Consider the following 25,502-nt stretch of genomic DNA (forward strand, 5'->3'; position numbering starts at 1 on the left):
CCACTTTAGTAAAAAAACACATTTTGTCAAATCGACAGTGCAAACAATACACAAATAAATTATGATTCACTTGCTGGTTTATTCATGTCAGAAAAAAGGCAAAAACGTTGAGCCTTGTTTTCAACTTTGATTTCGGAGGACGACAAGAAACTGGCTAGTAATTATAATTTCAAGCCTTTGAACAGCTTTACATTACAAGCGTATCCAAATGATTAATCATAATTATAAAAAAAAAAAAGATTAATTGATCATTGATTAGCCATCAATTAATCATTGAACCTCTAATTCATTTCTTGGTATTGGCTTTGCAGAGCAGACTCATGTTTAGCTCTTGTTTGTATTTTATCCATGGCAGCCAGTGTTATGGCTGGTTTTATGCATTTGAATATATATATATATAAAAAAACATGTTTCGTATTAGTGATTGTTGCAATATATTTGGTGCACATACTTGAAGGCAATGTTATTTTTAACGATAGACAACAACGTTGCTAACTGATGTTGTTGAGCACATTGTGGTGGAGAATTAGAACCAGCAACTGAATTTGACAGCCTTTATTTTCGTGCGTGCATTGCTAAGGAATAGTCAAGTGCACGTGTCTGTGTTTGCGTCATCTGTCATCTAATAAGGAGTCTTGGGATGTTTTCATTGCCTGTAAACCTTTTTGTTTTATTTTGATGGGATGGCCACACTGAAGATGGTCATGTCAGCTCCATCTCGGGTGCTCAGAGTTATGTACTGAGGGAAAACTGCTAAATAAAATGGCCATGGTCTAAGTAGGGATACATCCCCACTGTGGTAATCTACAGTAACACCTACCTTTGGCCCAGGGTTCCAGCACCTCAGCAGGGGCCCCACTGCCATCAATAATATTGCTTTGAGTGCCTTTGAGTATGAGCATTCTGCAAGTCTTACAGGTTGTACATAACATAATGACAACACTCATTGTCTTCATGGCATCATTTCATATGGATTAAGTGCTACATTCCATGGATCGCCAAAGCTGCATGTTATTTATGAATTTATAAAAAGCTTAACTGGGTGTGATGATACTTTTTTTCAAACCTCTAATGTGCCATACATTGGGTGATTTATAGAAGTACTGAGTTTGTTTGTGTTTTTTATCATTAAAGTTGACCTTAAAATTACTTAAATACTGCCTTTTGTATTGTGAATCACACTTGCAGGCTCACTTTTTACATTGCAATAGCTCTGCAATACTCAATTTGTAAACAATTTGATATTTTTACCACAATTCATTGATCCAAACACAGACCGCAAAAGGCACTTCCCATATGATTGGGATTTTTTCCACACTGGCAAATTGAGACAGTGGATGTAATGGTTTGTAGGCCTTCCAGAGACATGATTTACTCACAGGCTTGGTAACACTTGTCAAAAGAAAATGCTTGCCAGTTTTGTCCATTTCTGCCTGATTTGTATACCTCCATCCCCAAACCCCAAAGAACATTTTCTGAGAATGATCTTTATCTGTTATGCTATTTGCAAACTTTTTTAATGTTATAAATAAAGCTTTTAAATAGCTCAGTGGCATTCTTTTCTCTTTGGGTTGGTGTGTGTATTGTTTCTGACAAGCCAAATGGAAGCACTGTAATCTTGCAGTCTACAGCATAGCATCGTTTGGTTGAGAGCTCGTGGCAGAGTAAAAGGCCTCTCACACATCACCATGGAAACAATTATTGAGAGAACTGTGAAGTACTGCTGGTGGAGAAGAGCAAAGGAATATAATTACAGTACATCATTTAATGTTACTGGAAATTAAAATTAGATTACAGCAGCTATCATTGAATAAAGACTGATTTGATAATGCATAGCTGAAGAACGACAGATTAAGCCTATATGCCTAATTGCCCAAGACAAATTTGGCACTTTTAAACTAATCTTTCTCCCAAATTCTCTCCTTTCAGTAGTATTTAATATGAATTTGGTTATTGCTGAACTACTCAATTTTCTTCTTTTGCACATTTTAGTGGAATCCAGAGTTATTAGCTAATCACTACAAACACTTGCTCGGAGAGGGTCGCAAAAATGTGCTCAAGCCTTTTCTCCCACCAGGGGGCACTCTATATCTGTAAAAAAATAGTAATGCGCCACAAATTCAAGTCAATCATACACAATAAAGTACCTAATATTTATGGATGGCATTTCCGAGCTGTAATGACCACGTTTCATAGATTCTATAGCCAACGGGAAGAGCCCATCAATTTCACAAAGCAAGAATATAAATGGTTTTGAACCTGAAGGGAAGAGTGACAGGAGAATGTGTGAGTAAGTGTGCATGATCAATGAACAAGCAGCAAAGCAGTACAGCACAAGTGTTTCCAGCCAACATCCTCCGCATCGGAAGCAGGCAAATGACAAAGACGTGTGACTGGCTTCAATGAGGTTCGGCATCGACATCAAAGACCTTCATTACATTATAGAAAGCCACAGCTTTTCTTCACTAAATTGATCCATCGCCTTGAACTGACTCCCTGCTTGTGTATGGTATGACTAAGGATGACAGGCGTTTTGTAGGAGTTATTGCAAAAGGGGAACTCACTGTGACTGCATGTGTTTGGGGCTATGTGTGTTGTTCTATTCCTGCGGTTAAACAGCCGACTTTGCTCACTGAGACAGAAATAAGGAAGAAATCCTCGCTCGAGGGTATATTTTGAATTGGGATGGAATTTGTGGGTGGCAGATTTGTGTTGGGCAAATGTCAGATTGAGAATTACAGGAGATTGCTTTCAAAAGTGGTCCTCAAAAGCAAAAGAGTATCGAATAATTATTCAATATTCTATTTAGTTATGGCACAACTCACTGGGGTCTGTCTACGGAAATATATGAGCCTGCTCTCTATATAACAGCAAGAGAGCAACACTGCACCAGGAGAGAAAAAAAATGCATCACTGTTGTCATAGGAACACAACCTGGCCCTCAAATGCTGAATGTCAGGCGTGAGTTTATGATTAAACAACTTTGCATTTGAAGTGAAAATCAGTTTACCTTCACACAGTCAAATAGGTGACATCCAGGACATTATTATTATTATTACCATTATTATTATTATTATTGTTATTAAGGGTGGGGGAAAATAAAAAAATAAACAAGTTCGTATTTACCCTATTTACACGAAACAAAACAAAATGTAGTGGATCAAGATTGCCCGCTGAGAGATGGAGTGAAGGGGAAACAGGAAGCAGTGGGGCACTGCTGGAGACACGATGTAGTGCAACCGGCTCACTGGTTCATAGCATGACCGCCTGCGGTGACACACACCTGGCAGTCTTTCATTTGGAAATCAGACTTATATAAAAACAAAATAGTCCCTTGATGTGTGTGTTGCTAAATAATGTACACTACAGGACTGTCTCAGAAAATTAGAATATTGTGATAAAGTTCTTTATTTTCTGTAATGCAATTAAAAAAACAAAAATGTCATACATTCTGGATTCATTACAAATCAACTGAAATATTGCAAGCCTTTTATTATTTTAATATTGCTGATTATGGCATACAGCTTAAGAAAACTGTCACAACTATCACAATATTCTAATTTTCTGAGACAGTCCTGTATATTGTAGTGATGCATGTGAGATGTTTTAAACGTGTCAAAACAATCCCCCCAGGGTTATTACAAGATGGACATTGTCTACAAAAATATTGGATTTTTATTTTACCAAGAAAAAGCCTAAAGAATATATTACAACAGCACTATCGTTTTTCTAATTCACATCTGCTACCAAAAAATAACAATCCAAAGTAGCAATAAAATCCTCGACATTTTGCCACAGAGTTTATTGAATTGTTTATAAACGTGACCTTTTGTCTGATGTCGAATGCTGACGTTATTAGCATCATAATATCCATTTACACTTTATGGGCACTACTGCAAATCAATTAAGTAATCAATGACTTTGGACAAGACCTCTTACTCCTCCCCCCTTGAATAAGGCACCTTAAAAGGACACTATGGATCCAACTTTGGGGAAGGCCCTTCTGTGTGTCTCAGTGCACATAAAAGTCCTTAAATCCAGTGGTAATGTCCTTGCCCTCACAAACATCTCCACATAAGAATCTGACATAAATATATTATACCATATATTAATTGTTAATATCACAATCATTTTTAAGAATATTTCTTTCTAGATTATCAACCTAATTCAACAAAGATTTTAGCATTCATTGTTCTTTATCAGGAATGGACATAAACATGAACCTAATCCCCATTAGACAAGAAAGAGATAATTTAGGAATAAAACCAAAGTCCTCTTAGAGCTGTGAATCACACACAATAACAGCTGCCATCGTTTTAACAAATATTTTTAACAAGTCATGTATTCCTTTTTGTTGTGGGCATTGTAAACACAGAAGGGTGTAACTGGGCCTTCACCATCTTCTCTCTTTCTTTGGATGAAGTTTGGAGCACTTGAAAGACAACAAGTTTTCAAATTGAAATAGACTAACCATCCATTTTGTTATTGGACTACATCCAAGGGGACTTAAGCAAATATAAGTGGAGTAGCAGCAGAATAGACTTTAGCAGATATAAATGAATGGTTTTACTACTGTTGGTATGTATGAACGTGGGATAAGGTAAACTGTGGTATAACTTCAAACATTGGAAAGCGAGTCACATGCTCAAAGGAGCATATGAAAATAATTTTTTGTGAGGTTAACATGGCAGATTTCCTGGTGTGTTAGACCAACCAATTGGTATAAAGGATTGGAATAAAATAATTTGCAATTGTACTCCAGTGGATATTTCAAAACTGTGCCTTGTTCATGGAGGATTAAAACATGAATTTAAAGAAATTGAGTACAAATCAAGTAAAACGATGTTCAAATTACTGTGCATTGTCAAAGTTTATGATGATTACAATGCAGTGACCTGTGAAAAAAAAAGAGTACAGAGGTTGCGGGTTCCATTCTGGCTCCGGCCTTCCTGTGTGGAGTTTGTATGTTCTCCCCGTGCCTGCATGGGTTTCCTCCGGGTCCCTTGGTTTCCTCCCACTTTCCAAAGACATGCATGATAGGCCGATTCGAAATGTGTGTAGGTGTGAGTGTGAATGGTTGTCTGTCTGTGTGCCCTGCAAATGCCTGGCAACCCGTTCCCGATGTCCCTTTTCTGGGACACTTTGATAATGGAAAATGAATTTGCTTCAACATATTCAACTTGTTAATTCATAAAAGGCATTTATTTGTTGAGGCCACCAAAAACAATCAAGTGCTGACATTCTAATTTCCTCAAGGTCTTATTTAATTTCCGCATCTTTTTATTTAATAGTTACCCATTTATTAACATGGATTAAAAAGTCATCAAATGCAGTCCTTTTCAGAAATGATTAGTGACAGCATTCCTGCATACTGTCATGGGCAGATGGACTTGCTGTAATCTGCTTTTTCACCAGCCCTCCCACCTTCTCCAATACCGCTGTCCCTTTTCAAAGAGCAAGTTGAAGGTTTATTGGAGTTGGTGGCCTGTGATTGTGTTTTAATGAGAGAATGACTGTGGCGGGAAGATAAGGCAAGCCACTTTAGCCTGAGAAGTCCTTGGTGGGATTAGAATAATCATCAAAAAATGGCATGTCTGACAAAACACACACACACACACACACACACACACACACACACACACACACACACACACACACACACACACACACACACACACACACAATAGGCCACGGCTGCTCCTGTGATCCTTCCTTCCTCCAGCTAGCCATCCACAGCGACACGAAAAAGTTAATTGACATTCCAGTTTGATGGTCCATTGCTTCCACAGAAATATGACATTTCCTCCCATCTCTTTGTTGCAAGATAAACGGGTCTTTTTACAGATTAGAGAGGGACAGCAAGAATACATGAAGATGGGATGAGTATGAAGCGTACGTGTCAAAGATGTGATAGTGTGAGGTCACTAGAGACAAAATTAAAAAAGCAGCGAGAGATGCATGACGTGGCAGCTATTAAGTACGTGAACGCAAAGTCATGGTAACAAGATATTATCATGTTGCCATTCCTATAATTTCAGTGACCGTCTTTGATTTGATAATGTGACGACTGAATTGCATTTGGAAATCAGCAAATAACATTTCAAGACGTCATCCCTTAAAGAAGCAACAGCTTTTAAATTTTTCACAAGCAATCAGATTCCATTGCAAAACATCACTTTTGTTCGTTACAAGTCTTTTCCAAATTGTGAAAGAAATTATCATCTGATATTTTTTTAATTCTTTCTTTAATCTTTTTAGAGTCTTGGTTCACGTTGACATTTTGTAAAAACGCTCATTACTGAGAGTATGTACTGCAAATGAATATGTAGCAATATGTTGCTTTTGACGCAAATTATATTTTAACAATGGCAACTCTGAATCAGTTTTAATGAGGATGAACAATGAGAAAACATTATGTTCTCGCAGTTATGCTCTATACTTGAATGTGATGCCATATCCCACATCTCTTATTGGCTGGTCTGTAGTTCCATTTCGGCAAAAATAACAAATACAGGTGAATTGGAACAGCATGGAAAAAATATATGTGGGCGGACCTCCTCAAGTGAGGGAGACACATTCCAAGTCCCCACATCGCATGCTTGTTTAAACGTCCTATTCTAGATGAAATCTCTCTCTGCATGCACAAGGTGATTGTGATTTGTTTTGAATGAAATTCTTCCCTGTTAACTCAGCATGTATAACAGAGAGCCAAAGAGAAGGTATTTCAAGGCGCTGACTTCAGGCAAGCGAGGCGAGGTGATTAATATTGACATTGGTGGCAAACAAGTCACACAAACAGGCACAATTACACAGCGCAAAGCACAAGATGCAGTCCTTAACACAAGGAAACCTGGGTGTGACAAAAACCCTCAAGGCACACTGACACTTCCTTATTAAGAGCTCTTTAAATGCAGTTTAAATCAGTTTGGCGAATCTGAAAGGCTTTTCTGGTGCTAATATGTGTGTTGGTTCTGTTTACTTAATGGAAGGAGAGAGACATGAAAGGATGGAGCGATAAGTTGAACGAGGTGAGGAAGAACGGGTGACTTGTGGCCTCTCTCTCTAGGGATAGGGGATTATGTTTCTCCGCTGTCATGTGTTCTGACATTCAGAATGTTATTAAACTTCAATAGGCAGAGCTCAGGGTTCGCTGATTACTCTTGCGATGGCAGAATTCATTATTCAGCTTTTACTTTTACACACGCATGTTTGGCAAAATCTCAATCAAATACATACACACATAGGTATGCATACGTTTGTATTATGCAAGTCCGGATGCCCTCTTGTTGAAGACGTGCTTAGATAAATGTATTCGAGAAATGTGGCGTTGCAGCTGTGAAAACATTTTGGGGTAATATGCCTCTCTTGGCAGGTTTGATTTGTGTGCCTACTAAATATGCACACTGAGCTTCCAGGAATAGGCTAAGCAATGGCGTTTAAATGTTTCCATTGTGATGTGATTGAATTTTAAGAGAGCGATTGTCGGAACAGACAAAGCAGCCCACCCACAGTCCCCAATCCCAACCTACAGAATGATATACAGTATTGTACTGGTATTACCCACAGTAAAAATTGAATTTCCCAAAGTCGAGGGTGTATCCCGATCCGCGTATTTGGGCCTGTCCACCAAGTCTGGCTGCTATGTGCAAGGAAGCTCTCTAACTTTGATCACTGTTGAAAGTGGCCCTGCTCTATAATCCCCTCATCTATCATTCTGTCTGAGGTGATGTGGGCTGCCATACATCTCTTCTCCCTCTCCCTCTCCTCCTTCTTTCTGTCTCCAGCCCGTGTTTACAACCTCCATCCATCTTCCCCTCATGGCATTGCCTGCCACCAACCACCAAGATGGACAGATGGGGAACAGAGGGAGTGAAGCAGCAAAACAGCTTTTCTAGTTATGAATTTAAAAAAAAAAAAGGAGCAATAAAATTTGGGGACAACCCATCTATAAAAAGGGTCATCCTCAAAAACAGTGGAGAGACCTATAAAGTTCCAATTGGATAATTAATTATCCATTATAATCTAATACATTTTCATTTACAGAGCAATATATCTGGGTTAACCGTTATATATCAACAGTTAATAGGGGAAGTGAAGACTGGAACTGTAGGCCTGTATGTGCTGAAGCAGTATTTAAGGCTGTGCTACCTCAGCTTTGGTAACTAGTAAGTGTGGATGGCCATTTACAGCCATTTAGAATCCGACCAGTGTCTTGCCCAACTTGGGGGGACTGAAAGTGTCTTGGTGCAGGTCATCGCTGCACAGCTTACAGAAAAAAGGTCAGAAAACAGGCAAATGTGTCAACACCTGACATAAAACATGAAAAGATAATGCATCTATTTAACCCAAACATCATGCTTGAAAACCTTGAAAATGCTTGATTTTGTAGTGCAAACATTACAAACATGTTTGTTTAGCATTAATGTCAAATTCTATAAGGTAGATATTGGGTTAGGGTTAGGGGTTACCTAACCTAATGCCAAACTAGATTGTTTACATTTCAGCTGTTTGATTTTCCTTTGATTTATAAATGCACGTGCATCCAAAGCCAATGTTAGAGACCATGTGACCATAGTTTCAATATACATATACGACCCATTCGTACGTAGCATGCAGTGGCATTCGCTGCCAAGTGAATATTTGCTCCCATTCTCCACATTGATCATCATGCCAGACAAGAGGAAAAAAGTAAGAAAAAGGAGAGCAATGAGGAGGACCATGTTTTATTATTATTATTATTCAAATGTCTGGTTGGGTAAGTTTATAGACATGCAAAGCGAAAGTGGTTAAGATGGTTGAGAACTCGGAAGACAAAGGTTGGCACACACCAACCAGGAAATAATAATTTGATAATGATAAATTTTATGAGTACAATTAATTCAGAATTCAAAATCCACCAAGTTGCAAATAGATAGAGGCGACCCTTTAATTTCCTTTAACGTACGTCAGTAAGTTGACGAATTCAATGTTCACTGCCATTGCAAGCATTCGCTACTCAGTGAGATACGGCCTTGAACATATAAAATTATTATTTCATTTGACTAAAGGCGAGCGGCAGGGTACACCCCGGACTGGTCACCAGTCAATTGCAGGGCATGTATCTAATTACATTGCCTCCTATGGGTAGTTTAAAGTCTTCAATTAACCTAAGGAGCATAGTTTAAGAATGTGAGAGAAACTAGAAATCCCAAGAGAAAACCTATGCAAGGCATGGGGGGTTCATGCAAACTCCACACAGAGATGTTCCAGCAGAGATTCTATTACTTTAGAATGCAGCTGAGGGTATTTCAACATGAACATCTCTCACCTCAGTGAAATGTGATCGCTGTTATCCGCTCATCTAGCCTCTGCCTTTCCGTCAGGCCCCTTAGGGAAACAGCCTGAGGGGTGGATGTGAGAGACATGAGATGTAAGATGCTACTGAATGAGGTCCCACTCTTAGAGCTGTGTGTGCGTGAGTGTGTGTTCACTTATGAAACTATCCTTTGCAACTACATTCATTGTGTGGAGAGCACAAGCTCACAAGTCATAGTTTGTCAAACGAGAAGAAACAAAAGGCTTTACTAACAATTATTACAATACTGTTAGTTTGCAGTGCATGATATTAGGGTAATAGGGTATTTAGTTCTGTGTGTGTTTGTATCTATTTGGCTAGCTTATTTACAAAAGAGCACAAAAGATCCCAGAACAAGAACCAGCAGTCATAACAGTGGCAGATATCCAAGGAAGAGTGTCAAAAATGAGGAGCTGAACAGCATCAGACATGATTGCCTATTAGCTAAAAAAGCGAACTTATCTCCATGAACGTCTGGCAGTGCAAATGAACCAGCTGCTAACACCAGGGCATCCACCCACAATAACCGAACTCAAGGTCGAACAGCACGCATTATGAAGGACCCCCAGAAGGGAGAAACTCTATCAAACTACCAATCTGCCTCGGCACCACATGGAAGCTCCTATCAGGCCTCCTAGCAGACAAATGAGTAGGCATATGGATCAATACATGATGAGCAGAGCAGGGAAATCACCCCAGTCTGTAAAAACAGTACCACCAACCTATGCGCTGCCTGGATTGACCACAAGAAAGCTTGTGACTCAATGCTGCACACGTGGATCATGGAGTCAATTTCAGCTTCCACCATGTCAAGCACCCTGTACTCCTCATCCACCCTGATTTTAAAGTGAATTAGGAGATCCACTTCGATCGGCCGGGGGTTGGCTACATTCCATCCCATAAAGGTGCACAACCGTGCAAACACTCTCTCCCACCTGTGAGAGTCTAAGAAAACACCAAAAGAAAATTCCACCCATGTGCACAGACAGTGATTTGCTTGAGACTTGGGTTGGGCACAAAAATAGGGCCCTTTGTGTGTTAAGATCAAGTACGAGAGATGCGTCACATTTTATTTGAGGTTTAAAAAAAATTATTAAGGACATTAATAATTTGTTATTATTGCTTGCTAAATTGTTGCTAACAGATTTTAGGTACTGATTAATATCACAAATTTATGCATGAATCCTGTAGTATTCCTGTAATTTGTGTGTAGTATAGTGTTTGGAAAAAAAATCTATTGCATCATGGTGCTATTGCTTTTCACTTCAAGACCTCCACTATAAATTACTTTTTTCATTGTCAAAAATAGAACTAGCACTGCATAACACAATTTTAGATCGGCTTATCCAGGTAATTCCAAAAGGTTCACATACTTTAATGAAATCCTGAAGCCTGAATGAGACTTCATCTTGTTGGGAGGAAAACATATCTATTTTGATTTGCTAATTGCGTTACATTTTCTTACTTCAGTGCATATGATGTCTCATGGAAGCATGACAAAGGTGTAGAAGAAATGTGGTCGCTGTGAATTTTCCATGCGCAGTATTATTTTTTTGTACTGCTTATTTTGTTCAGGGTCACAGGGAGCTGCAGCTGAGTCCATCTGACTTTGGGCGACATCAACCTGGACTGGCCACCCATCAATCACAGGGCCAATGCAAACTGGTATATTTAATAATTGAGATACGAGATGTGTGTTATACAGTAAGTGCTTTTGATGAAATATATTATGATGAGTGGTGGTGATACTCATCTCCATTAGTGTTTTTATACATAAAAATATTACAATAGTAGATTTATATGAAAGTGCAGTGAAATTAAATGTAGGCTCTACTCAATCATCTTTATCACTGTGATGAGGACCATTAAATTCATTGCTCATTTCTTTCCAGAGCTGCTTTGCTGGTTCAGGCATTTTTTTTCTCTCTACTTTTATGCCAGACAAAATGTCACAGATTATTTTTGGGATCAGTGCATCTTGTCTGAGGCAGGCGCATTACCCATCTCTGAAGCTATTATCTAATATCCTATTTGCTCAAAGAGGGAGTCAAACAGTTTATGAGGATCTTCTAAATAAGACAAATGTCCATGAACAAATATACATAGTTTATTCCTTTATTCTGTTACAAAAGCACAATGACTTTCTTCCTGGACACTTTGGCTAGAAAAAAATACTCCTCCAATTTCACCCCCTCCTTTAAACATCTTAATATTTTTTTTATTTTTTAGATTCTTTGTCACATCTTCCCTAGTTAAATAAAACAGAACAAAAAAAAACCAATGTTCTTGTGTCTGAACAGCAATTAGATTCTAAGAATAAAATACAGTGAAAAGGGAAAAAAATATGGATATATTCAAATTGTGTTAAACTACGCACACTTAAAAATACAAACATGAAATCATTTTTAAACTTCAACAATAAAATAAAAAATAAACCCAAACTGGATTTAAACGTTTCAACAGATTATTCCACATCGGCAAGTTTTTTTTTTTTTTACACGATTCGAAGTGTAAAACACTGGCAACCGAACTCTCCTCTATAATACAAACACTGAGTGTATTTTTTATTTATTTATTTTCTTTCTTAGAAATCTGTTATGTCATATAAAACCTCTCTGAATGTGAAGCCTCCACTGAGGAGTGCTGCGCCGTGTCCTAATTAATACAACAGCACAATAAGACGGAAGTATGCACACAGTTCAGAAGTGTCATTGCAAAGCAAACATTTGAGATAGGAAATTGTTTCTATTTACATAATAGGTGCTGATATGTATGGTTTTGGTAAACTGCCCATTTATCATTAATAGTAAGTCATTTGAGATCTTAATTTTTAAATTTGTATCCATAGAATGTAAAGCAGAAAAGGAGGAAGAAAACAATAGACATCTGAGAGGAAGAAGCAATAGTATAAGGTAGGTGGTAATGTAAATGATGGGACAGCGGGCATCCAATAAGACAACTAGCCACAACCTTCTAGTTACCTTCAGATAAAAATCACAGCTTTAGATGTAAACATTTTACAATGTACAATGATGGTAATTTCATGTCTTCATGTACGGTGCCTTTGATTTCACTTGCTTTGAAATTCCACTGCTGAGGACATGTGATTGAAAATATTTAAATGCATTTTAATTGAAAATTTACTGTAAATGATCAGCCAACAAAGTAGAACATAATTGTTAAGTGGAGTGGAAATGACATCCATCCATTTTCTGTACCGCTTGTCCCCACGGGGGTCGCGGGCGTCATCGGGCAGTAGACGGGGGACACCCTGAACCGGTTGCCAGCCGATCGGAGGGCACACAGAGATGAATAACCGTCCGCACTCACACCTAGGGGCAATTTGAAGTGCTCAATCGGCCTACCAAGCATGTTTTGGGGATTTGGATGGAAACCGGAGTGCCCGGAGAAAACCCACGCGGGCACGGGGAGAACATGCAAACTCCATGCAGGGAGGGTCAGAGGTGGAATCGGACCAGCACCCTACTAACTGTGAGGCGGACGTGCTAACCAGTGCGCCACCGAGCCGCTCTGGAAATGACATTACTTTTCAAAATTTTAGGAAATCTGGAAATCGTGGTATATTCTTACCCGTGTCAATATTTTGTTTGTCTCTACCATCTTAGCGCATCTAGACTACAATTCATGTGCTACTTTGTGTTTTGGTAATCTCAACAAAATTCATTCAAGTTTGTGATTGTAAGGTTACAAAAGTTTAAAAGGTTGAAGGGGTATGAATACTTTTTCCAAGGGACTGTAGCATCATTGGCCAATTCATTAAAACTGAATACAATGAAAATTCCATCATATGCACCACAGAGATGAATAAGAGCCAGCGCTCCATCTCTAATTTCAGGAATACATTTGCCAGTAGATTCCTTTACTCTTCAAGAAAAATTTAGAATAGAGCAGTGGCACACACTGGAAACCTCACAGCGGAGGAATAGAGTGGAAGGTCACACTATATTGCGCCATTGTGCCTTTTCCTTCTCAAGAGGTAAGTCTCCAGAAAATCTTTGTGTGTACAAATAATGGTTCTATGGCACAAAGACAAGGCATGATGTGTCACATGAGGTGCAGCAGCAATGCATTCTTTTTTTGTAGCCCGAGCATGAACTGTGTGAAATAGCAAGCGCTTCTAATGAATCACCTCAACCACTCATCGGTGCAAACCATATTCTTAAATCTATGCTACACAGAACACTTGGTCCTCCCCAACATATACACTGAAGTGTGAAAGAGTGCAGGCATGTGTCCAAAAAACAAAAATGAAATTATTGTAGCAGTCACAAGTGTTTGTCTTCATCACCACATCAGTGCAAAGACACCCTCAGCCACCAGAAAGCATCTAGGTAGTACAGGGTCAGCAATCGAGGTGAAAATATTGCACGCGGACTAAAGTCAACAACTCCACTGCAATGGCACAACGCAGGTGGCACAATTAAGATTTTTTTTTTTTTTGCCCCACACAAAAGAACACGATTAAAAAAAAATTGCAAAAACACACCCAGATTCTTTATTGCAGCACAAATCCTGTCGTCTTTTTCTGCCCCCCCCCCCCCCCCCCAAAACAATTATCCACATATTAAAAATCTTTTGAGTCTCTGTTACTTGTAACGAACATTTGAAGAGTGCATTTTGGCAGTAAGTTAAATCTTGTTCCGGTCGGGCACAGCCAAGAAAATTGAAGGGTCAAACCACACAGCCACGATTTGTTTTGGAGATCATCAAAGTCTTGTGCTCTTCTTGTTCTACCCTGCCTCCTTGTTGCCACTCCCTTTCCCACGGTCATGTGATCACATTCCTGAGGCACCCAGCCCTATGCCGGCAGTGTGGCTCATGCATGGCAGTGTCTGAATGGTCTTGGGAAAGTCGTGGGTGAGGAGTCGTCCATTTTCTCCTCCGCTCCCGTTACCGCTCATCCTGGTCAGGGTGGAGCATCGCATTGCGTCGTTAATGGATTGCTGTTGGACACAATACAATCAGACTGCAAATTAGAATGATCATATATGTTTGGACGACCAGATAACAAAAAAGATGCAGTTGCCACTTTGACCTTATTATAAAATCTGTGTGATATTGATTTTTGCCTCTCTGAATGTGATGCTGGCAGATGACAAAACAACAATTAATATTCCCAGTAGTACAGTGGCCTGTGAATTTTTTTGAATGTTAGCCTAAACAATAAGTCTTATATTTATCAGAGAATATCATTTTGTGAGTGATGCAATCCAAACATGATAAAAATGATCAAAGTATATTATGATCTAACGTTTAAAATTACACTGTGACATCCGACTTTTTGATTTTTTCAATAGAAAAACACAAGTTTCCCAAAATCAGCTATAGTCTTCCTTCCCTTGTTCCACTCCCTCAAGATCCATCCATCCATTGATCTATTATCTGTACCGCTTGTCCCCACGGGGGTCACGGGCGGGGAACTGGTTGCCAGTCAATCGCAGGGCAGACGAACAACCATTCGCACTCACACCTAGGGGCAATTTTAAGTTCTCAATTGGCCTACCAAGCATGTTTTTGGGATGTGGGAGGACACCCATGCGGGCATGGGAAGAACATGCAAACTCCACACAGGGAGGGCTGGAGGTGGAATCGCACCCTCCTAACTGTGAGGCGGATGTCCTAACAGCGCGCCACCGAGCCGCTGTATTATATTCATATGGGTAAAAATCGTATAACTTAGTTTTGGAGCTGGAACAGGTTAATGACATTGCCATTCATTTCAGTGAGAACCATAAGCACAACTTATGATCTTTTGGAGTAATAAACGTGGTTACAGAAACCAATTGTAACTGACGTAACAAAATTTGGGCAAACCTAAGAGGGCTTTTATCGATCATGAACCTAGTATAATGACAGTCTTTCATGAAGCCCAACTCCTTGAAAGACTGCAATTATGATTGTCCCTATTGGTTACCTCAGCTTCAGTATTGTCGATTTGATTTTTTTTTAGGGGTGGGGAGGGTTGGTAGTCAAACCATGGCAATAAAGTGCTGAAGAAAGTGTGGGTAAGAAGCAAGCTAAGGCTCCATTCATTGGAATAATTGCTCCATTAGGTGACGTCATGTCGGAACGGTTAGGTACGCTGTTTGTGGCTGCTGACGGTTCGGGAGCTGATTAATTTTCAACAAAGCACACGTGATCTGGAGCAACCTCTGAGTGCTGTGCTGCAACTCGTGAATCACGCTAATGGGAACAGCATTGTTGTGTTCCGAGTCAGACAGCATAAAGGCACGGCAGCTCCTCAGCAATTTCATCAGCATACTGATCGAGTGCCCGTTTGCATGCTGATTAAAAGTAGATCGAAAAGATACCCTACAAAAAGGTCCCCCCTCCTGTTGTGCATTTTCTGCTTATTAAAAGAGAAGGTGAGCCAGAGAATGTCAAAAGATTGTTGATTGATCACAGGATCAAATGACTAGTTCTGTAAACTACGTGAAGGGAAACTTTTTGTGTAGCGGGAAGTTAATAGCAACAAATTCATACTTTGAGACTTATGAAATGCAATAAGAAAGTTCTACATTAAAGCAGTGATGGAACACAGGCCTGCCTTATGGTATACATATAAATAATGTTCAATCACAATGGGGACTGCTTTGCAAGACAGTCAGCAAAAAGAGCAGAAGGAACAGGGGACAGATTTATTCAGAGTGACAGAAGTAGATAGATGCATCACTGTAATTCAAATTGCCTTTATACCTTTCCTCCAACTTCAACTTCTGTCTACAGCATGTGTGTAGGTGTGTGTGTGTGTGTGTGTGTACAAGGTAATTTCACTCATCATTGCAAATGACAGTCAATGTAAGAGATGTTTCAACAGTCTTCTGCAAAAAGATAATGCGGAGTTTTGATGAGATTTCAATTTTGTTGTGTTATATTTTACTATGCAATGATGTATAGGGCATGGGGAGGGAATATGACATTTAGGATTATGCAGGAATCAAAATCAAACTTTATTCACACACTTTATTCACGTGAAGTGTATTTCTCAAGGGATCAAATTCCTCTTTTCAACAAAGGTTTTTGATTCTTTGATGTGTGGCGCAATGGGTTCATTAAGTGGTGAAAAGCCTTCTTAGTGATCTTTAAGTGAGCCTGGTTCAAGCTTTGATTTTGTCAATGTGAAACTTAATTTATCCAAGAGATAAATCATGTGATTGGAAGTACTTTGTGTTAGGTCCTAAAATTAAACAGGTATGTGGGCAATTTTGAATTAAGTGATTAAAGGACATCTACAGGCCATCAGTAACACGAAAACTTAGTGAGGGAGCGACAGGAGGAAGGAGAGGTACAGGAGAGGGTTTGAGCTGCGGTGGAAGCCGTGAAAGGCCCTACTGTGGCCACGGTTACATGGGCGGTGGATGAGGAGGCGGATGTCATCATCATCATAATCATCATCATCATCATGGCTTAATCACAGCATTTCCTACCCCGTGGCTGTGCTCTGCCCTTATATCTTAACAGTGTTGTTGGCGTACAGGCCGTAGCTCTGCAGCTCTGTGTAGGGGGCGCTAGCACCACTGTCTAAGGCTGAGCAGTGAAAGGCCTGAGCAGCTGAGGCAGCAGCGGCTCGTGCGGTTGACACCTTCATTCGGCGTGACTCCGTCCTGGATTTGTAGCAGAACTCCACCAGCGCCACAAGCATGGCCAGGCCCAGGCCGCCAATCAGGATGTAGAAGACTCCGGCCACGTTGCTGAGGCTCAGAGCGCTTGTCTTGTCCTGAAGGGAGTGACAGAATGGGGGAGCCAATCAGTGAGCAGGGATTTTGGAGCATAGCAACAGACAACATTCACATTTAAGCACTCATGATTGACTGAGGATGTTCCCACACACACAGACACACGCCCACATCCACCCACCCACCCACCCACCCACCCACCCACCCACACACACACACACACACACACACACACACACACACACACACACACACACACACACACACACACACACACACACACACACACACACACACACACACACACACACACACACAGCAAAGTGCAAAAATGCCTTCACTACATGACATACAATTCTATACAGTTGTACATCCATACACTATAATCATTGGCCACAACATTAGGGACACTTCAGTAAGAGCTCCATCGGGGACACAATCGAGATCCAATGGAAAACAATACAAAAATTCTCAATTTACAAAATTAGTTGGCCACTGGTGAAAGCAAGACTAAACAGCTTGCATTTAAAGAGCAGGTCACGGTGTACCCAATGTTTTGACCAACGTTAGTGTGCATGTATTCATTGATACAGAAAGACGCAATCAATGTATACTATGAGACTTACAAATCAAGAGATGTCAATGGAAGTCACACACACATGCGCGCATACACACACACGCACACACATACAAACATAAAAACACTGACAAACAAACAAATATCACCATAAGAACATATTCAAGGCTTATCAGTGATACAATTTAAATGGATAACGCCATAATTTATCTTGCTGCGAACAGGTAGATTCAGGTGACAATGACTACACTCAGAACCACAAGGCCATCTGCACAAGTTGCATGTAACAATGCAACATGTACTCAAGTGTTAATTTGATGGCAGATTTGGACTTCATGAGGACACCACATGACACAGGCCACACATTAAATGTTGCCCCGTGCTATTGTAATATACCTACATATATCTGTGAAATGACTAATTTTAAGCACTCAAACAGATGTGTTTTTGCTATAAGTCTGTTTTATGGCTGAGTAATGTTGAGCTGCATAATGAAGCATTATACGGTATAATGAAGTTGAGTTTCATATTGGAAGGCTGTTGTCAAATTATGTGTTGTGACGGCGTGACAGGCTGCAGGTTATCAGACTAAACTGCAGCAACATGATGATTGTCAGAGGGAAATTCCTGCTGCCAAGCAAAATTTATGCTCATTAAATTATCTTCATGGGCATTTATAAACCCTCAAAATAAATGAGATTCATGCCTCAACGCTATGCTGGTTGCCGGTTTGTTTTCTTGGGATAAACACAACTGGCGCATTTGTTTCCCAGTAACAAAAAGAAGTGGGTATAAACAAGTACTGTTTGGAAATACAAGGTAGTAGGCAAATAATCTCTGAGGCATTTTTCATAAGAATGCCTGTCAAATAATAGAGAACTGGCTTCTTGCGGAGAATGAAACCAAAGTGCAAACACATGCGATATGACTCAGGGTTGAGTTTACAGACAGTAGTGGAAGTACGATTTTGTTCAGCAGTTAATCTTTTGACCTTTGAGCAATTTTAGAAACTGAAATGCATGCATTTCCTTTTAAAGAAGTATAATTACAGGATAGTAATCTTGACACAAAACAAAAACTATTTGAAACTTATACAAACATTTCTTCAACTATTTTAAAACCTAAGCCATCAGATTGCCAATAAAGTACGTGCCCGGATGTAAGGCAATAATTCAAATGTTGTGAAAATTACAAATGGCTGAAAACGTTTTTTTTTTTTTTTTTATAGAATCAAAATAAAATATCCTTATTTAATTAATCCTGTACAGCAGTTAAGTAACATCCAATTCTTTATGTTGGGCAACACTTTTAAGAATTGATCAGGGGTGTTTAATAGCATAAATTCAAATTGTATTGTGCAGGTGCAGAATAACATATTGTCAAATATTTAACATGGCTGAAAACAATTTAAGGACGTTCCCGCTCCCTACCCAAAATCATGAATAAAAAAAAGAAGTAATTGATAGATTACATTTTGGAAGGAGTGACAGCCCCCTTTTAATTTTTCATAAATTTAATTTCAATTATCGAGAAAGAAAGTTACTTTAGGATCAGGAATTTGAAATTGAAATAAATAGGACTATTGTCTTATATCCCGGCCAGTACTGTAGTAGCTACGGCTAGAGTGCACAATTGATCAGAGGCCTCTCGGCCTAGATTTGGGGCTGGGCTAGGATCAGGACAGGGTTGTGCTGGGAGGTGCTGTGAGGAGACAGAATCAGGATAGAGACTAACCTTTCTTCCGGAGTCCTTGTTGCCACATTCCCCTTTATCGTACCACCATTTGTTTTTCAGTTTGTCTAAGACGGCTTGCTCATTGAGTTTCAACACCGCTAGGTTTACTGGGATTCTTCCAACCACAAAGAAATAACATAAATAACATATTATACCATGTTATTTTATGTTATTGATTCAGAAACATAGCAAAATACATTCACACGATAATACTTGAGCTGCGCTACGGTTAAAGAAAGAAGAAAGTATCACATCACACACATGCACACCCACACACATAAATACAGATGGCATAAACATCATTAGGAACTTTGGAATCAAAGTGATATGCATTAATACTCCATCTAGCTTGTTGTGCTTGCTCCCTAAGGCAGTAGATGTGTATTACTATATCACTTTGGGTAACCGGCACACTGCACACCCTCCTTTGTCCATCACTGATGCTGATTATGCTTTGACCAAAGAGTTTTTGAACTGGATTTTGCTTTAAATACAACTGATGCAGCATGTATTTTTTTTTGTTTTTATGCTGGAACGGTATCGCAGTGAGGGTCTGCCGGTTACCCCCCTCCCCATACAAGCACCACGCACCCAGTGGTGGTGGTCGGTTAACCCCAGGGGTTATCAAACCGGCTCTGACCTTGGAGTCCCCGCCCCCGCTGCCGCACTCTCCCTTGTCGTACCACCACTTGTTTTTCAATTTGTCCAAGAGGCCCTGCTCGTTCAGTTTTAACACTGCCAGGTTTACAGGGTTTCTTGAAAATAATATGAAACGATAGCCATTAGGAAACACTCTATTGTAGGCGACAGAAATAAGGAGGTAAGAATCATGTGGTGGTGGTGATTATGACAACATTGACTTATTTACTAATTGAAGCTCCTGCATGTAGCTACTGATATGAAGCAGGAGTCCTGGCTTTAAGATGCACATGTTTGAGATATGCGTGTTAATTGTACATCTGCAGTGGGCTGAAATGCTGGATGCCCATAAAACAATCGAGTCAGGTTTTACCAAGGAGCGGCCTCAGAGGGAGACGCAGCAGACACTATAAATGGAGATGTCTTGGATGCGGAAGTCTGTCTACAGATGGCAATTTCCTTTCAGTGACGACAACGTGTGGATCGCTATGGTAACCGCCAGATCGATATTCAACCCCAAACCGCCTCCGAGTGTATTAAAGCTCACAACGACTCATTTATCAGCAAAGCCAAATGTACTCAGGCCCTTAGAAAGACAGTCAGGTTTTTACTTGTAGAAAACAAAACTGAAGAAAATTATGGGACAGACTACAGATGATGTTTTGAACATCCATCATCATCCTCCTCATTCAAATCATCTCCTTTGTGGCTGCACCCTCCCTCTGGTGAGCGAGTGTATTTCCTGTCGCTGACGAATGCAGACAAAGACACTCCTAACTCACAAATCATAGAAAAGAAGAATCAGCAATCAGACTTTGATTATGATGTGAATATCTGACGTATTTTCCATCAAATTACTGACACGGCAGCTCTCACTGCAGCTAGATTTTTTTTTCGTGTCGTTCTTCCTTTCTGACTGGATGTAGGAAAGTCTTTATTTGCAAGCCTCAGTGTACATAACAGCTGTAGGGAATACAACCACAATAGCCTCTGAATTGGTAAAACCCATGAATTCTTTCTCAGTCTCGCACTTAGACAGAAAGAAAGAAGTCAAAGTGCATGGACACGGATGGTCAGGAAATTCGTTTGTTTGGTCACTAGGTTCAAGACCATCTGATGTCCATTTAGGGAGGTGGGATGGGATTAACGGGCTGGCGGGCATGTTGGTGGCAGGAGATCATACATATTCAAAATGTATGACAGGACAGGACAAATAAAAAAATGTATATCGTCAGCAAAAGCAGTCAGCGCCTTCTGCAAAAACAAGAGTTATGTCATCTGGGCAACAATGTGAGCATATTTTCATAGCTTTCCAATAGGGATGGGCATTTCATTATATTTTTGGAATGAGTCAATATCGATTATTATTGTTATTTTTTTCAATCTCTCTTTCTATAGACTGTTCCCACTAGTTGAGTCCGAATCAAACGCACATCTGCTGGTTGCAGCTAAGTAAAACTTGGACTTGGTTGATACAAGACACAATGAATCAACAGCAAACAACGTTAGTTGAATATGCCCGTCCCTACTTTCCAAAAAATGCATGCATGTCATTATTTCCTCTTTAGCTGAAAAACAAAGGGTTTATCTGTGTTGTTTTTCAGATTAAAAGAAAATGACGCATGCATTTCAAACTACAGTGCATTGATGTTTTTCAAAAACGTATTTGTTGTCCACTGTGCTGAAAACATCAATTAAAAATCACAAATTGCTTCTGTGTGGTATCACCAATCTGTTTGTGGCACCTTGAAAGCAAAAGGATTAAACACCACATAGGGAGAGAGCTTCTGAAGGTCCTCAGCAAATTTACTCTACAATGTAGATGACTTTATGACTTTGAAAAAGATTTCAACACTTGACTGGCACTATTGAATCCCATTCTAGTCTAATTTAAAAGATGCTGTGATTGAACTACTGCAAGCATTTCTTGTCAGTTTTATCTGACCTTTTGGCTGCGAATCAAGGTGGAAGCCCAAATGAATGCTTTGCAATTTTGAATGAAATTTCACCATATGGCTCCTTTCATTAAAATGAATGAGCCTTATTAGTTATGGATTAAAGGCTTCAGATAGCACTGGCTGCAGCTCTCCCTCTCTGCAGCAGCAGAAGCATGAATGGTTGTTGATGTAATGCAAAATGGCAGCTGCTACACTTGGACATTGATGGCAGAAGAGCATTCAGCATACATTATCATTAGTTACATCAATTATCACACTTAATAGGCCACATATTCAATTTGGTTGACTCGACACTCGCTGGTGTGAGCCCTGACTTAAGGCAGGTGGCTGCGTGAATGAATGTTCTCTTCACTGGCCTCCTGCTTTGAGGGCCCGTTGGCTTATGATGGACACATTTACCATAAATTAGTGTGAATTTTTTTAAGTGCGGTTGCATTACATGCCATAAAATTGAGAGGATAATTCATTCCCAAAGCCACCAGAACCGCTCATAAGAAAAACGTGTAATTCACTGAATAATAGGATTGCTCAACTGCATTTAAGCAGGCGCTCACAAGTTTGAGTGTCTTATTTCCTAAAGATACAACAGTGTGTTTAAAGAAACAAACAGACCTGAACATACTTAAATTAAACAATGAATGTACGTAACTTCACTGCTCTATAAATCAGTACATGCATAATCATGTCATGGCAATAAAATGAAACTAAACAAAGCATATCATGGTAGAATAAAAATACACGATTTAGCTCATGCACAAACTTAAATAAAAGCTTCCCTGAGCTTTTATTCAGCTTTGCTGCAGTGTCGGGGTTTTACCTGAGGGGGGATCCCTTAGGAGTGGCAATGCCATAACCCTTTGAGTCCAGATTCCCTCCTACTTTCATTGTGTCACAGGGCTTCCTCTGCTCTATATACTCATTCATGGTGGATTCCAGCAAGTAGGCATACTTTCCCTTGGATTTCCGAACTCTCATGACACCCTCGTCTGTGGTCTTGACGAAGACAGATGGGTCAGCAGCCTTCATGTAGGACCACATCTTCTCAAACACAGCGATTTTAGATCTCTAATGGAAATGATTAAACAAGTGTTAATCTGGGGAAGTCATTTGGAATATTCACACGTGGCACATTATGTTCATCGATGAGTCTTTTCTAATGAAAATCTTCTTGAGCACAGTTGCATGCAACATACTAAATGTTGTTGCAGAGTACACAACGCACACAATCTACCCACCATTTTATATGCTGCTTATTGTCTTTAGGGTCTTGATATGGCCAGAGGTATGATACAGTGGTCAAATCTTATAACCAACAACCATTCATATTTAAACCTATGGGCAATTTTGAGTCTTCAACTGACCTAGCATGCATGCTTTCAGAATGAGGGAGGAAGTTGTAGTACGCAGAGAAAACCTCATTCACCAATATACAGTAGCTAAAAATGTAAATATCTTATTTTTGCAAATGTTAAGGGAGATACCTTTTTAAAATAGTTTTTCATAAATCAAGACCTTAATTCCAAGGCACATTGTGAGCATGTAGGGAACTGATAATTCACCCATTTCACATTGTGCAACGTGGCTACCCCACTGTGACTGTGGAAATCATGTCGAAAAAAAACCCAAGATAAGAAAACCACAGATGTAAGAAATGGGTATTGACAATGCTAATTAAGGTCAGTTGGCAGGTTCTTCCAACTTTAATGAACTGCTTTGCATCATTCACCAACATTTCTTTCTAAACCGAAAAAGGGTCAATTAAATTTGAGATTATTTTGACAACATTGTCACCTGTTACATAAAAGTGTTCAAATCCTGCAAAGAGATTGTGCGCAAATTCACACTTTGTAGTAAAGAAGATTTCTTTTGTTTTAAAGCTCTTACCCTGAAAAACTCTTTAGTTGAGCCAGCATCCAGTGTTCCATAGGCAATCTCTGTTTGCTTGGCCAAATCTTCAGCACTCTCTATAGGGGACACCATCCTCTCCACAGTTAGGAAAGCCGCCAAGTTGGCAGTATAGGATGAGATAATGATTAGGGTGAAGAACCACCAGACACCTCCCACAATGCGGCCGGACAGGGAGCTAAGATCAGAGAGATGACATCATAGGATGGTCAAAAGTTAGTGTTAAATAACGGAACGGTTAAACAGGCAGCATTTGTATTTGCTTTCCAGGTACATAAAAACTTGAATATAATAATTATAACAGTCTCCAAATTTCAGGAAATATTGGAGCACATAGACTTGAACTAGAGTCAAGCGATATATAACTTTATATTTTCCTTGATATTCTATGTAATTTTAAAAATACATGCTTTATGGGTTTTAAGTTCGGATAGTCAGTGTAAAACCCTTCACTTCCTACCCCCCAGTGAACACCTTAATTGTTTTGACAGTGTGTTTTGGACCATTATCTAGATGAGGTTTTCATCATCAAATTGAAATTTGTTTGGCTGCATTTTTATTTATTTCCAGACAACATGCTTTTGTAGAAAACTGAGTTCATTTTGCTGCTCCCATCATCTGATGAGCCTTTTATTTTTATAAGGCCATGTCATCCCTGGCCTTCCTATTTCCCTTTTTCATGTGCAGTTTATATCTTTATCTTTACGTCTGCACTTTTGTTCATATTCATGACCTTCACTCCTGCCCTTTGGTTGTTGCTGATTCCATTAACAGTTATTTTTTCTTATAGGTTTCAACATGTTTCTTCTGCTCATCATGGCTGTTGTTTTCCTTCATCTACCCATTTGAAGTCTGTTACTTATTCCACAAGGGGTGAATCACTTCTTCAAGGCATTACAAACAGTTTTCACCAGCCACGGCCAATGCCTGCAGTATGGCATTACAAACAGTTTTCCCTAGCCAGGGCCAATGCCTGCGGTATGGCCTTATTTCATTTCCCAACCTCTCTCTTTCACATTTGCTGGTTTTTCATTCGTAGACTGCTCTTTGCTTTTCATGTAGCTAAAACCTTCAACCAGTATAAATTTAGTCTTCAAGGACAAAATACAACAGAACCTCCTGAGTCAAATCCCTGCATTTCCTTGCAGTACATCTTTCTTTAAGCAGGCATTTTGAACAGCAATGCTTGAAAATGTGTTGTATCTATCAAGTGCAATGGCACAGAGCTGGCGCAATGAAAATGACACATATCTGAACTAAAGGGAGGATACATGATTGCACCTTTGTGTCAGGGCAAAATGAGTATGCACATGAAGAGATTAAGTTGGAAAAGAGTGAGAGAGTAAAATGTGATCATTTCAGATGCTTTTTTGATGAGGACTAGATGATGAAAGTGCAGCCAGTGGAGACATAAAGTTTATGGCGAGGCTTTGAAAAATGTAAATGTGGAGAATATGGAGCCGTCTGCACAGTGTGTCTGAATATATGTGGAATGTCCATCTTAGCTTCCGAGACTTCAATGTGGGGGAGAAACAATCACAATTTTTTCCTGTCACTTCTTTCCAAAAAAAAAAGTCTCTAGTACTTTTGCTTCCAATTTGCATGTGATTATAAAACAAATTACTACTATAAAAACTAACATGCAAAATGCCAAATAA

General features: G+C 39.6%; 1 protein-coding gene and 1 long non-coding RNA gene across 6 annotated transcripts in view; one reads left to right on the forward strand and one right to left on the reverse strand.

Annotated features, from left to right (window-relative positions):
* The first annotated feature begins 139 nt into the window (after window positions 1-139).
* Window positions 140-20,277, forward strand: LOC119129237. The gene is made up of 3 exons (XR_005099152.1): window positions 140-322; window positions 4,892-4,897; window positions 20,266-20,277. It is a non-coding gene; the product is annotated as an uncharacterized LOC119129237 (long non-coding RNA).
* Window positions 13,428-25,502, reverse strand: part of gria1a (glutamate receptor, ionotropic, AMPA 1a) — a 66,498-nt gene continuing 54,423 nt past the window's right edge. The window contains exons 12-16 of one of the 5 annotated variants that reach the window (XM_037262360.1): window positions 23,824-24,022; window positions 22,757-23,004; window positions 19,343-19,457; window positions 16,938-17,072; window positions 13,428-14,298 (exon numbers count right to left, since the gene is read on the reverse strand). In XM_037262360.1, the coding sequence (XP_037118255.1) occupies window positions 14,131-14,298; window positions 16,938-17,072; window positions 19,343-19,457; window positions 22,757-23,004; window positions 23,824-24,022 (865 nt within the window). In that variant the 3' untranslated portion in view covers window positions 13,428-14,130. Of the gene's footprint in view, window positions 14,299-15,348; window positions 16,177-16,782; window positions 17,073-19,342; window positions 19,458-19,982; window positions 20,098-22,756; window positions 23,005-23,823; window positions 24,023-25,502 lie in introns of those variants that run through there. The other 4 variants (XM_037262359.1, XM_037262362.1, XM_037262361.1 and 1 more) reach the window with 4 other exon arrangements.

This window comes from Syngnathus acus, chromosome 10 (genome assembly GCF_901709675.1).
Source record: "Syngnathus acus chromosome 10, fSynAcu1.2, whole genome shotgun sequence".
In the NCBI taxonomy this organism is placed as follows: Eukaryota; Metazoa; Chordata; class Actinopteri; order Syngnathiformes; family Syngnathidae; genus Syngnathus; species Syngnathus acus.